The 14871-nt window shown below is 34.0% G+C and overlaps 1 protein-coding gene across 8 annotated transcripts in view; it reads left to right on the top strand.

Moving 5' to 3' along the window:
• Hmcn1 (hemicentin 1) overlaps positions 1-14871 on the top strand; it is a 398189-nt gene that overhangs the window by 304265 nt on the left and 79053 nt on the right. For all 8 annotated transcript variants that reach the window (XM_063240159.1, XM_063240157.1, XM_063240158.1 and 5 more), the window contains 9 exons: positions 1243-1356; positions 3411-3598; positions 5007-5103; positions 10497-10658; positions 11776-11889; positions 11995-12197; positions 12490-12571; positions 12681-12812; positions 13133-13282. In XM_063240159.1, the coding sequence (XP_063096229.1) occupies positions 1243-1356; positions 3411-3598; positions 5007-5103; positions 10497-10658; positions 11776-11889; positions 11995-12197; positions 12490-12571; positions 12681-12812; positions 13133-13282 (1242 nt within the window). The remainder of the gene's footprint in view (positions 1-1242; positions 1357-3410; positions 3599-5006; positions 5104-10496; positions 10659-11775; positions 11890-11994; positions 12198-12489; positions 12572-12680; positions 12813-13132; positions 13283-14871) is intronic.

Here is a 14871-nt window from a genome sequence, read left to right as displayed (position 1 = left end):
TCTGTCAGCATATGATAGTAGTTTTAGGAAAGTCCTTTGACTTCTTCATGCCTGCTTTTCTCTTTTAGTACAATGAGTTGCTTTCTATACATTATTAAAATAAATTCTCATATATACTTATAAAGAGGTATTGCACAATAATAAATGATTTATGATAAGGTTATAATTGAAAATATTTTAGTTTCTATGATATATTTAAAATGTGAAATAATATTTTTGCAGCCTCAAATTTTGTTAAACATTCAAATCTATGAATGGTCAAAACTCATCAAATTTACAGTTAAGATCAATGTATTAAATAAATATGTAAATTTAGCTTGAATTAATAAAAGAATATCTTTAAGAATAATCAAATATAAAAACATAAATAAATATGGTGACTATTTGTAATCTGTGACTCTAAATGGATATCTGGAAAATGACTATAAAAACGTATTGCAAATGCTAATAAAATTTAAGCTTGGACTATATAGTGAATATTAGTTTTTTATTAACTTTAAATTTCTTGCTTTTTACCCTTGTGCTGTAATTATATGAAGGATTCTCCTTGTTCTTACAAAATACTGATTTACGAGTATTTAGGGCAAAAGGAGATCATATCTCAAACTCACTCTCAGATAAAGTACATATGACATTACATATTACATAATGTACATATTATCTCAGATAATGTACATATGACAAAGATAATGCAAATGACATGAACTATAAATAGAAAGCATAGGTGAAAAATTTTATGTAATTACTGCAAGTGACTCTAAGTTCAAAATATCAACATATAATTTTTTAAACTATGCAGAAGTATTCTTTTAGTATTTTTTGTATAATAGTACATTTCATACTTTTAAATCCCTGGATATGACTTTTTCAAACAAGTATTTATAAGAAACAGTGCAAATATCTATTAAAATTATTAAAGGCTGTAAAAGTCTGAAGTCACTGCATGGCTGAATTCCAAATGGAGCAGGAGGAAGGGCATAAAATAAATTTTCCCTCCATCTCCAGGAAAACTTACCTGAGCTACTCAGGAGGCCTCAAAATATTGCAATATGGAATCACTTTTTAGTAATCCAATGCAATAAAACTAGATAATATCTGAAATTAAAACTGAATGATTGGATAAAGTAGGAGCCTAAAAAGAAAATGTAAGGAAATCATTAGACCTGAAAAATTATGTCTGTGTTTATGATCTGTGTTCAGCCTAAGAGTTAGAGAAGTAAACATTCTGGGGTATATTTTTAGGAGGGCGAATGTTGCAGATTCCCCGGGCTAAAGTAGACGATGCTGGGAGGTATACGTGTGTGGCTGTGAATGAAGCTGGAGAAGATTCCCTTCAGTATGACGTCCGTGTACTCTGTGAGTTTGTTTTCTTTCATTTATTATGCATTCTTGCAGTCAAACACATTTTTCAGAAACTAATGTTTGCAAGATGTTACCCTGAGCACTCTAGAGATTATAGATAATCAGCCCATTCAAAGAATTCATTGTTTTATATACAAACTGAGAACAAATTGTCAGAACTCTTGTGACAACAAAATGCCTAACCCTATGCACCCCAGGCCCCAAAAAGAGAAAATCCATTGACACAGGAATCTGCAAAGTCCTCGGGTAGATCTGGCTCCCAACATGTCTGAATTGTGTGACTCAAAAGAGGTCAACCAGACTTTTTTATTTTTTTCTTGATTCTCTTAATGTCCCTCTTGGGTAGGGCTTGCCTTAAATAGAAGAAGTAGTCCTCAGTAACCCATGCTTATACCTCCAGTTTTAAATCCCAGTACATATTTATAACTGAAGATCCAGAATTTGCTTTCATGATTTAATTGACTAAGGGTGAATCACATTATTTGTCTCTGAGCCAGTTTAGAGACCTAGAAGTTACAAAGTTTTAATTGAGAGACTTGAACCTACTTATAGACCAATAAAAATTACGTAATAGAAAGGGATAAACTTTTATGTGTGTGTATTAGAGACAGAGAGTGCAGGGATGGATAGTGCAAGGTCCTAGAATATGGAAAATGTGTAAGCAAGGAACCAAGGGATGTTAGCCTTCCATGGAGAACTAGAGAGATTTGAACTAGTTCAAAGAGGAAAGCATTAAGTTCTTCTCACAACGTATGAGTGTGAGAGAATGTGGCAAGATTAGAATTATTCCTGTGGAAAACAAAACCTCTTAGCAGTTATCAGTGTGGGGAATCTGACAATGTGGAGCTGGACCCATTTGCAAACCCATTTGGGTTTACAAAGGAAACCCAAAAAGAGGTCAAGAGAGAGTGCACTAAAATCCAGAATTTATTTATTTGACTAATACGTCACTCTATGCCAGGCACAGTGAGGGTTTCTGAGGATATAGCAGCAAATATAGTGGACAGCAGAAAAAACCACAAAACTCTGAATGTAAAGAGTATGCGTTGGGAATACTAAATGTCATTATGTTCTTTGTGGCACTGATTTTTTCTTTGTAGAATTTCAGTTTAACTGTTGGGGCCCCAAATACCAGAAGACTGAATCTACATTAAATGTGTGATTAGTACTGGTAGCTAAAGATATTTTAACAGAATGAAAGAAAAACTAATCGAGCCTTCAAAAGAAGAGATTGATTATTTACTTTGAAAATAAATATCTACTTTTACAAAAGGATCCAACACACTAATTCTTTGTTTATGTAGCATTTCCAGTTTTAAAAAATGCTACGTGCAACATGATTTTTAATGTACTTCACCTGTACCTGGATTCTACAGTGTTAGTTTACATGAATTAATATGTGCAAGAAAATCTGGAGCTAGATTTCTCAGATGTCAGCATGCTTAAAGATCACTTAGAAAGCTTGCTAAAGCATTGACTTCTTGGTCCTTCGTAGAGATTCCTATTAGGGTCCATGAATTTGCATTTCTTCCCAGTTCCCTAGATGCTGACACTATTGATGCTGAGGCTGGTGAACACTTTGAATAGCCCACATGATTCCCTTACAAATAAGACCAAATCTGAACATTACAAATATACATTAGGAGCTGTAATTTATCTAGCTCGACTTTATAACAAAGCAACCTTAAATATCAACTTGTACAAATGTTTCTTGTATGTTTGCATAACAACCCAGAAGACATAATAGAAAGGGTTGAGAGAGAAACAAGATATTTTGGAGAAGAGCTGGAGTTGGGCTATGTAGGAATGATACTACCAGAGAGAGTAGTCCAGGGTGAATAAGAGAGGTAAGAGAATAAATCAAAATTCAGATACTTTTGTCACAACCCTGAGTTGTTAGTGGAAAATGTTGCTTGGAGATCACAATTTCTCTTTTAAGTTTTACTTCTTTCTTACCATCCCAAACTTTTTCAAGCTGTTAAAAACTAGAATAATTTAGGAGCACTCCTATGGCCCATCAATATTTCTTTGCTCCAATCACTTCACAGTGCCACCAGTTATCAAGGGAGCAAATAATGATCTCCCTGAGGAGGTCACTGTGCTGGTGAACAAGAGTGTCCTCATGGAGTGTTCATCTAGTGGCAGCCCGGCACCAAGGAATTCCTGGCAAAAAGATGGAAAACCCTTTCTGGAAGACGACCATCATAAATTTCTATCTAGTGGAAGAATGCTACAGGTAAAAGTGTAATTTTAAATTAGGTCTTTAAAAATTTTTTAACTGTGACTTAGACTTTTAAAAATAATTATTCACTTGTATTATAAAGGTAATTAACCATAAAAAGCATATAAAATAATTCTCTTTGTGTTACTCCCACTCCTAGAAATGATCAAATGATAATAGTTTTGTATGAATTCTTCTAGAAATTGTTTTTATGTATACCCTAAAATGTAACACAATAGACTCTGCGTAAGTCATCTTTTTAAAATCATTATTACAATTTTGCATATTCCTGATGATAATTTTCTAAGTAGTGTAATGTTTTCTGTAGACTAAAATTTATCCTACATTAGCAAAGATTAATTATATACTGCGTTGTTTTTTATTCATGAACATTTCTATATTTTTGTATTCAGGTGTTATAAAAGTAGGCATGTGTAGGAATAATATGAATTTTTGATAGAATATGAATTGATTAAATTACTAGCTAATATAGTAAATGATGTTCTATGATTAAAAAGTCTAAATAAAGTATATCCCACACAGGACAAATGTCATAATTCATTTTACAGAATTGGCTTGTTACCTATAAATAACTTTGAATTCCCAAAATTTCATCTAAACTTCATCAATATGTTTACTTACAGATCATAAAACCTCTACCATCATGCTTAAAAGTTTTTTATGTCTAGTACTAAAAGACATAAAATGAATGGTTGTAAACATTCTGCTATATTAGCTAATGATTGCTGTATGAAACAAACCACTTAAAATCTTAATAATTAAAATGTTAAATATCTGTTTAGCTTCTGGCTGCTGGTTGCTGTGTCACATTTCTAGTTTTAGACGGGCTTGCTCCAGTGTCTAAACAGATTTGTGGACTGAATCACAACTCGGATGATCTTGTCTGGACTCTAGCACGTATCTAGGACCTCAGACATGACGAGGGTGATTCTGCCCCACCTGAATTGCACTGTCTAATCGGCCCCAAAGGAAGGAGCGAAAGCACACAATCCTAGTATTTGAGAAGACGCATCATCATCCCTTCACATTCTGTTAGTCAAAGTCAGTCAAAAACTGAGCACGGATTCCACATGTCTTCTCCATCTCTGGATGTGAAAGGTTCAAAGTCCCAAGGCTATTAGTCAAGGCACTGGGGAATAATATCAGATATTTTGCAGTCAGTATATCACAAGAATATAAAATTTGCCTTTTCTGTTTGGAAGATATGTAATTAAGTGTTCATATAGTGGACAGGACATGTCTAATGAAAGCTAGCATTGACAGTAGTGTGTACAAAATTTCTATTTCCTGGTATTAACTATCAACTAGAATATATATTTTTTTTTCCTCTAAAAGTTAGTGAAATATACTACAACGTGCTTTATTAAAAATTTCAGTTATAATTTCTTTATTTTTCCCTTAGATTTTAGATGCTCAAATAACTGATATTGGCAGGTACGTGTGTGTTGCTGAGAACACAGCCGGAAGTGCCAAAAAATATTTTAATCTCAATGTTCATGGTAAGAGCTCAATTTCACAAAATCTGTTAGGACGGTCTTGAGAAAGCAGGGAAACCATTTTTTAAATAGTATAGGTTTACCTTCAGGTTCTTAACTTGGTCACTATGCGGAGTTCATTCATTTGGTCTTCTCTTCTCTGGCAATAATAGCTAACAGGATTTATAAAGCAGAAATTAGGAATCCCACTTTTAAAATTATTTTATATAATAATGAAAAATACAGCTATTCTAGAAGGTAGCACTTCAAACTATTAATTGTGGGATGTAGTCTAAAACAGCTACCTTTACCTTCTCTTGGTAAATGCTTTCATTTCTGTTTTATACAGGCGAGAAAAGCACATGCCAGAAACTACCTCAGATCCCTGTCATTAAGTCTCCTTACATCTGTTTCTACCATTTTTTTCTTTATCTCCTGTTACAACAAAATACGAAGCTTTCTTTACCTTCCACAGACCAAAAAATAACTTGACTTTAGATTTATGCCTATAACCTCCTTGAAAATTCACCATTTACTCCTTTTCTTGAATACTGAAATTTTTAATGTTATTGTCTCCTTTCCAAAACTTAAATGTATTTGTATCTTTCATCTTCAAAAACTTCTGCCTTATACTACTATTTTCCCTCAGCTATGTCCCTTCCTCTCTTCTCAATTTCAAAGTGAACTTCCCTAATAGCTACATAAATTAAATGACCATCTCTTTACTTCCCTCTCATCTCAGAGCTCCAAATCCTGCCTTCTCAACTCCACTAATCGGCTCACAAAATTCATAAAATTACACCCATACTACTAAGTCCAGGGGGCACTTTCCATCTTGTGCCTTTTTACTTTTGTACATTTGGCATTCTAAGCTACTAGCTTTGTCAAAAATTCTCCTTTGGTGTCTGTGACATATTTTGCCTTTCTAATCCATCTTACCTCTTCTGGTTTCTTCTCCTCTATTTGACTCTTGCAGTCTAGTTCCTAGAGTTTCAGACTTTGCTCTCTTCCATTCTTCCTAGATGATTTCATGTACTCCCAAATGTTAGTTCCTGGGTATGTGTGATGGTTTACAAATTTTTATCTATACCTACTTTCCTGTCAGGAACTCTACATCCTTTAGACACAAATGTCTAATAATGATCCAGGAACAATCCAAAAGTACATTTCCAAAAGTATATTTCTCTTCCATGGAAACCAAAAGATGGAGGGAGGGGAGATTGATAGTGGAAGAAAAAGGAATTAAGATGAATTTTTTACACGTACCAACTCCTCATGAAGAATATCACCATTGTGTACTAAACACATGTACTTGTAAAAATGTTTTTAAGTGTTTTTAAGGGGAAAAAAATGTGTTCCTATTCCAGAGATCTCTGTCTCAGCAGAGGGTATTGTTCAAGCCAAGAAAATGAATATCATCCCTAGTACTTCTCCTTAAACCTCATTCCAAATGAGGCCTCATGAGGCTGTCTACAACACATTCTAGAATCCACCCACTTTATTATTTCTGATACCACCCTTGACACCACTTCCCTAACCTTTTGCAGTTACTATAGCACTAGGTTCCTAACTGATCTGTTTGGGACTCTTAAAGCTTTCTAATCCATAATCTCTACAATAGCTAGATAATATTTTTAAACTAAATTTGACTTAACATATTTTAACTCATTCATTAGTCTATAATTCAACAATATTAATGATGCCCAGGTGATCCTATACTGATATGTTATTTTTATTTCATCCTCTAATTTTTGCCTCCCACGCCCATCTTCCTTTTAAATCTATGGTTACCATAGCTTTTAGGGGCCACGTTCCTTCTCCATCTCAGCCTTCTGTATTGATGAGCCTTCCTTCTAACAGACGCACCTACTTTCTCTCTTCCACTTATTCCAGGTCATATTTCGATTATCTCTTTAAATGTCATTTTCTCCTCCTGATTCCCAAACTGTGTTCCTTCCCTGCTGTCACTCCACTCATCTGGTGAACACTCTTTACACTTGTGACTATTGGGCAGTATTGAACAATGGCTAAGAGTATGAGCTCTTGAGCCAGATCTGTTTCTTCCAACAAAAGTGATGAGGCATTAGGAAAGATTCTGACCTCTTATATCACAGCTTCCTCATTTATAATAAGCAAATAAAAATTGTATGTAGCATATAAAGCTTGTAAGGATTCAACAAAATATTATTTATCCAGCATTTAAAACTGTGCGTGGCATAACATAATCACTCAAAACATTGTTACTTGTTACTTTTGCTGCCATGATTGTTCTTTGCCACCAAATTATTATCTCTATATTGTGATTTTTTGATATTGCATTACACTGTAATACAGTATCACTGAGTAATTATTTCATGAATGAATTAATAGTGGAAATTACTGGATTAAAATGTAAACTATATTATAGTAAAGAAAGAGACAATTTTGTTCTTTAAACATTTTAATTTTGCTTTAGAAGTTTTTTAAGGTTTTAGTCTTAATAGCAATATTTTATTAATTGGCTTTTTAAATTCTTGTGTCACTTTCATTTTCTCAATTTAATTGGCTTGAACAAAACCCATTTTACTTTTATTTATTAATTTATTTTTACATTTCCCCCTTGCTTCTTTCTTCCCTCACTCTTTACATAGAGTCATTCTAGTGTGTATGACACTATGCATTCTATGTCTGTGTTTTTGTTTTTGTTTGTATACTGGGGATTGAACTCATGACCTTGTGCTGGCAAGGCAGGCACTTATGCTGCTAAGCTAAATCCCTAGACCCAAGTATGTGTTCTTATAAAGAAAGCATCAGTTGTTCCCTGTGCATGTTTTAATGTTAGTAAGTAGCTTTATCTTATTTTTTTCTGAAATGTTTTCTAATTTTCTAAGTTTCTTTGAAAGCAGTCAAGTTGACCATCTAGCTTAATTGTCATTTTTCTCTGTATTGTTTTTGCTTTTCAAATTGTTTTTGGCTGGTCTACAATAAACAATAGTATTGTTTAATTCAGAGGTTTTTTACTTACCTTGGGAATCACTGATTTACATTTAAATATAATGCATATGATTTATTGCTAATAGATAATATTAAAATTAAACTTTTACTCTATTGTTGCAACAGGAAAATAAAAACTTTAAATAATAATGTGATGTTAAAAATAAGATTATTCAAATGTACTGTGTAAAAAGTAATACTAGGTCTTCCTTTGAACAATGTATTCATAAATTTTCCCTTTGCTGGGACCCAATATCCCAATACCCACAATTTTAATTTCATTCGTGATACCAGAGAATCAGTCCATGGTTGGCAGGCTCTGGGGCTGACACCTGATAGCAGAAGACCATGGCCAACCAAAACTACTTAGTTCATATGATCAGAAAGCAAAGCAGGGCCACAGCACCAAAGAGGAATAGGTCACATACAGTTCTCACCTTCATCACTCATCCAGACACACCCAGAGGTGTGTTCTAAGCATCTAGATGTCTCTGAAGGCAATAAGTTCACAATCAACTTAACTGTCACATTCTCCCCACTGTCACTTGACACCCAAATACACATCCTTAAACCATACTCAATGTTCAAATAAAATACAAGGTCATAAATCTAGAATGATATAACTACCCTTGTATCCAATCAAGAACACACTAATGCCTTCTGCAAAGTCTCAAAAATTCCACATTGTTCAAAAGTCCAAGTCACAAGTCTCCTCTGAGATTCAAGGCAAACTCTTAACTGAAAAGCCCTGAAAATTCAACAGTCAAGTTACATATTTCTAATATACTGTTACTAGGTAAACATCCCACTTCAAAAGTTAGGAATAAGGAAATACAAAAGAGTAGAACCAAAGCAAGACTGAAACATGATAGGGCAAACATTAAGTCCATATCTGACATCCAGATATGGTGACAAGATGTAAGCTCCAACAGGCATGGGCAGTGCCATCCCAATGACCTTGCTGGCTGCAGCTCACAACGTCTGTCTTTTGGACTGGGTCTACTCACTAACTACAGCTTTTTTCAGCATATATTCCCTGTTTCTGCCATCTGTAACCTCTGGAGGCCTGCACTGTACCTCTGGCTATTGGACACAACTAGGTGTACCTTCTTTTCACCACATTGCATGATCACGTGGGCCTTTTTGAAATATAAGTGGAATCCTTGATGACACCAAAACTTTTGCATTACACATACCTCTAAAATCTACATAACTTAGGCAATGCTAAGATCTGCCATCATTTCAGGAAGAAGTCATAGCTCTAGCAGCCTCTGAGTGCCTAGATAGCTGATTGTGGTGAAATGAACACTGTGAAACCAGTTCTCTAGATTGTCCTTCTTGAGCCAAGAGTCTATAGGCTCTCTCTCAAATGAAAAATTTTACGCCTTTTTTTAACCTTTAAGCCTGCCATAAATGGGGTCTTGATGATTACTTAGATTCTTTTAGCATATTTTTCTTCCTGTACCAGTTCAAAATATTGGTATATTTTTAATGCCATTAATCTATTCAGCATCCATGCCTTGGGCATAACATTACACATGGTTCTCCTTGGTACACAGTTCAAGTTTTTTGCATCCTTCTGCTCCACTTCCAGTTCTCACCATCATTCCAGCCTAAAGCAGCCAACAATGCCCATATCAAAGTCTAAAATTTGGATTGCTCTGATATGTTCTCTTCCAGATTAATTAGTTCCATAATCTCAAATTCAGCCTTCCACAGAGTCTCAGGACATGGGCAAAATGTAGACAATTTCTTCATGAGACTGTAACACACATGGCATTTAATTTAATCCCCAAGACAGTTGCCATCTAAAACCTTATGACTATGACTCTTACTGACTACATTCCCATCAGCGTTCTGGTCTGCTGAGCTATTACCAGAGTTTCCTGTCAAGCTCTGCTTCCTGCATTCCTTGCTTCTCTAGTACACATCTCAGACACTTGCCAATTTCCTCCTGCAACTATTTGCAGAGGCCTCTGAGCCACATGATTATGTACAGTCACAACAATTCCATTTCTCCAGTACCAGTTTCTATATTGGTCAGTTTTCCTAGTATTGGGACACAATATCTGACTCCCACAGACTATAGGAGGAGAGGTTCAATTGTATTGGGGCTGCTGTAGGTTCAGTCCATAATCATACGGTTCCAAGACAAAAACATGGCAGAAGGATATGATGGAGCAAAGCTGCTCAGTTCATACAACTGGGAAAAAAAGCAAAAGAATAACAGGACAGCATAAAAAAGACAGAGACAAACAACCAGATTTAGTACCCAAAGTCATGCCTCCATGATCCATGCACACATGTAAAAGATAGCTGTATTGCTAACAGAATTATTCACTTGGTGTTTTAGCAGATTATACTGGGTAGAATTACATATAGAAAATTGGAAACTGTATCTCTGGTCATATCATATTTCACTTTTAATGTGTATACTTTTACAGTTCCTCCAAGAGTAATTGGTCCTAATCCTGAAAATCTCACTGTTGTCGTGAATAATTTCATCTCTTTGACCTGTGAAGTCTCTGGTTTTCCACCTCCGGATCTCAGTTGGCTCAAGAATGAGCAGCCTATCAAGCCAAACACAAATGCTCTCATTGTGCCTGGTAAAGAATTTATTCTTATAAAGCAGGCCAAACATTCTCAGTTTCCCTTAAGATAGATAGAATTACAACTTAGTATCTTTCCAAACTTTTGCCTTTCTATTTATTTGTGCACAATAAATACTTCTTTTCTGCCAGGCATGTTAACGCATGCCTGTAATCCCAGCATTCCACAGGCTGAGGCAAGCGGATCGTAGCGAGTTTGAGGCCAGCTTGTGCTACAAAATGAGCTTAAGACCACCCTGAACTGCAAAGCAAGGTCCTGTCTCAAATGCATAAATAAATACAAACCTCTTTGCTGAATTCAGAAGATTGGAGTAATTGTATTTAACTTTTTTAAAAAAATTGTTTTAAACAGAAAAACATGATTGATTTTAGTGTAAATATTCAACAATATGGTATCTTGCTATAAATGATGAAATAGAGAATCAGAACAGTTTAACAGTTGTGGTTAAATAGGTGTTAAATAATATTTTCATTGCATAAATTTACACAATTTTAATAAATCTCAATGGTTCTTGAGGATAGATGTAAATCATAGATGATTAAAAAGAAGTGGGTAGTTCTATGGCTAGATAGATGAAAGAGGTCATAGTCTACAGAGAGTCACTTCCATTCTGTGGACAATTTACATGCAAAAAATGCTTACAAATATATTTTAGCTATAGTAAAATATCTATTTGTTCATGAAAGCCTACATCTAATACTTTAACCATGTTACTTATTAGAAAAAGTCCTGAGTGTTTTCCTTTATAAGAAACTAGAATCAATAGTGTTTTAAAATAAAGCTTGGCTCGAATAAAAACTATTGATTCAATTATTTCATTTTTTTCAACTTTCTACTTTCAGACTTTATTTCTTTTTTACTAAAAATTTTTATTTAAAAAAAAGAAAAACAAAAAAGGGTAGAGATGACACAGAATTTCAAAAAAGTAATGTTAAGAAATCATCTCTAGTTAATATATGACATATTGTTATCTTAGAAGTAGTTGGTCAGGTTACAGAAGCTTCTATATAAACTTTGCTATAAGGAAATTCACATATTTTTCACTTACCTAAGTGATAAATGAGTTATTAGAATAACTGCTATAACTTCAGTTTACATTACATTTGCCCACAGGTGGTCGAACTCTACAGATTATTCGAGCCAAGGTATCTGATGGTGGTGAATATACTTGCATAGCTATCAACCCCGCTGGTGAAAAGAGAAAAAAGTTTTCCCTGACTGTTTATGGTTTGTTTTCACTCTCTTTGTGATATTATATTGTTTCAAAGCTACTACTAATATTTTGGTCTGAAAAATTAGCAAATAATTTTTTCTCTTGTGTTCTTCCCTCAGTGCCCCCAAGCATTAAGGATCGTGACAGTGACTCTCTTTCTGTAGTTAATATAAGAGAGGGAACTTCAGTGTCATTGGAATGTGAGTCAAATGCTGTCCCACCTCCCGTCATCACTTGGTATAAGAATGGGCGGATAATAACAGAGTCTACTCACGTGGAGATTTTATCTGATGGACAAATGCTGCATATTAAGAAAGCCGAGGTGCATCTTTTATTCTTGCTTGACATCTAGACACCTTGGTGGGGTTGGGGAAGAGAACTGGATATCACATATTCTTTTTACTACAATAAAATAGTGGTATTTGTTAAAGAATACATAGACAATGACATGTACATTATGTTCATTAAAAAAATAAAGTGTCAGGATTGCAGAAAGCAATTAGAAGTGGGACATTTGAACATAAAGATGACTAATGATTTAATCTACACTCGAACAGTGTGAGTGGTCATCTATAACTTAATGGAGGACATACAATAGTATCTTTTTCTTTTAGGTATCTGACACAGGCCAGTATGTATGTAGAGCTATAAATGTAGCAGGACGAGATGATAAAAATTTCCACCTCAATGTATATGGTGAGCATCTGCCTCTAATATGACTCTTTTTCCCCCAGATATGCAAATGAAAGAAAGTATCATGAATTACCTTAATGAGCACACATGATTTTCTTCTGTCTCTTTGCAGTGCTACCGAGTATTGAAGGGCCTGAAAGCGAAGTGATTGTGGAGACAGTAAGTAATCCAGTGACCCTGACATGTGACGCCACTGGGATCCCACCTCCCATGATAACATGGTTAAAGAACCACAAGCCTATAGGTAACAGAGCTATGCACTTTCGTGGCTATTCTGTTGTTGTTGTCATTGTTCTTAATTCCCTATGTCTACCACTAGGCAATTTTCAGAATTATTTCATAGCTGTGCTTACTTCAGGAAAATTTATTGTACTGAAGTATAAATCTATGTAATAGACTTACTGTAAAACAGTTATACATTTTATAAACAGTATCTTTCTCTTTTTATCGAAGTACAAAGAGAATAACTTAAACAAATGTAATATAAAATAAACTTTTTAAGCCTGGATTGTAGAGAAGTTAAATAAAAGTTCCTTTATATTTTGCTTTTGTCTCCATCTACAGAAAACTCTGACTCACTGGAGGTTCACATTTTGTCTGGAGGTAGCAAACTCCAAATTGCCCGATCTCAGCATTCAGATAGTGGAAACTATTCATGCATTGCATCAAATATGGAGGGAAAAGCACAGAAAAACTACATTCTTTTGATACAAGGTGTGTCAAACACATGATGACCCATCTTTAATTTCTTTGTTATATTCCATCTATTGTACAAACTATAGTTATTGGGATCACAGCAATTAACTCAAAATTGCTTTAAATCACCAATAGTTTTGTCAATTTGTTTTTCCTACATTCTGTTTTTAAAACAATTGACATAATTGTAGAAAATAATTGATTAAAATCTCTATTTTTCCATTTTAAGTGAAATTAGTAACGTCCTATAATATATATAGCATTGAATTACACTTATTTATTAAAAAGTAGCATAGCTTTTTTGATGCTATACCTGTGAGTTAATTCTTATTTGTGTAGACAACATTTAATTTATGAAGTTCTACTGTGGTCTAATAATAAGTAAGGAAGTAGGTAAATTTAAAATAGTTATGAATTTTATACAATTTTGTGATAAGAAGAAAGAGCATTAATTCCTTGAACAAATGTTTAATTATTACCTACTGTATTTCAGCATAGTATTAATTAAAGCAGAGGGAATTTATTTCTCTTGGTTTTAAATAAACCTCTGAATACAGCTTATAAAGCCAAAAGATCTATTAAAATTGAAATAGAAGTGGAACTGTACCTTAAAACTAAATTAAAATAGCTTTTTTTCTAATTTTGTTAGTTACTAGGTAAAGAACTTCTCCTAAATCATGCATTTAGCTATAAATATTTTATCTGTTGTGTCCTTTGCTAAATCTATCTCCAAATATAATTAAAATTAAAGAAAAGTAAAAATAATTTTATGAGGCTCTTTGGTCTCAATGATTAGTGATGCTTGAGATTTTTAGAAGCATGTAAGAAACATACTTATTCAATGTCACAAAATGCATGTTTAATTATGTTTAATGTGCTAATAATATATGTCAATCATATGGTATGTTGTATGACCTAACATTTTACCAGACTTCCTCTGTGTCTTAAGACTAGAGATTACATGTGCATATAGGATCTGTTCCAGTGCTTGTCATACTCATATATTAGACACTATTTATAAGAAGTGTTATTAACATTTTCAATGGTTCAACTTCTTCAGTGCTGTAAATTTGCAAATTTACTATAGTTATTATCATGTGGGTGACTTGGAACAATTACATAGTCATTTGCTGCTAAGTGTTTAACAGTTGATTCTTCAAACAAAAGAATCCCGACTTGTAACAAATCATTTGCCAGTTTCTTGGTGGAAGTATGACCACCACAGCCTATTTCCAACTACCAACATGATGTTGCTGAACACAGAGTAAACAGTATGTACAAAATTAGCTCCCCTGAACTAATGGTGCGCTGCCACCAGCACATCTCTTTATTAAAATGAGTTCATGTGTTTCTGCCTGATATTATTAATGGCTTTATTGCTTATTACTTCTTGATCATAGCATTAAAGTACAAACCGCAGATGCCTTAATGAAAGAGAACACAAGCTCCTGGGTTGTGAAAATTATAATGTGCCTTGTTAAGCAAGTTAATGGAGAGTCCTTAGATACTTTCCTCTGGCCTTTATGCCAACTTCTAATGAAATAGATTCTATACCAATGATAAACTAACAAGAATGTACTGTAAGAATCTAATTAATTTTTTAATCT

Source organism: Cavia porcellus, unplaced genomic scaffold (genome assembly GCF_034190915.1).
Source record: "Cavia porcellus strain 051 isolate PalLab524CR breed Dunkin Hartley unplaced genomic scaffold, mCavPor4.1 scaffold_29, whole genome shotgun sequence".
Lineage (NCBI taxonomy): Eukaryota > Metazoa > Chordata > Mammalia > Rodentia > Caviidae > Cavia > Cavia porcellus.
This window is presented reverse-complemented; position numbering and strand designations above follow the sequence as displayed.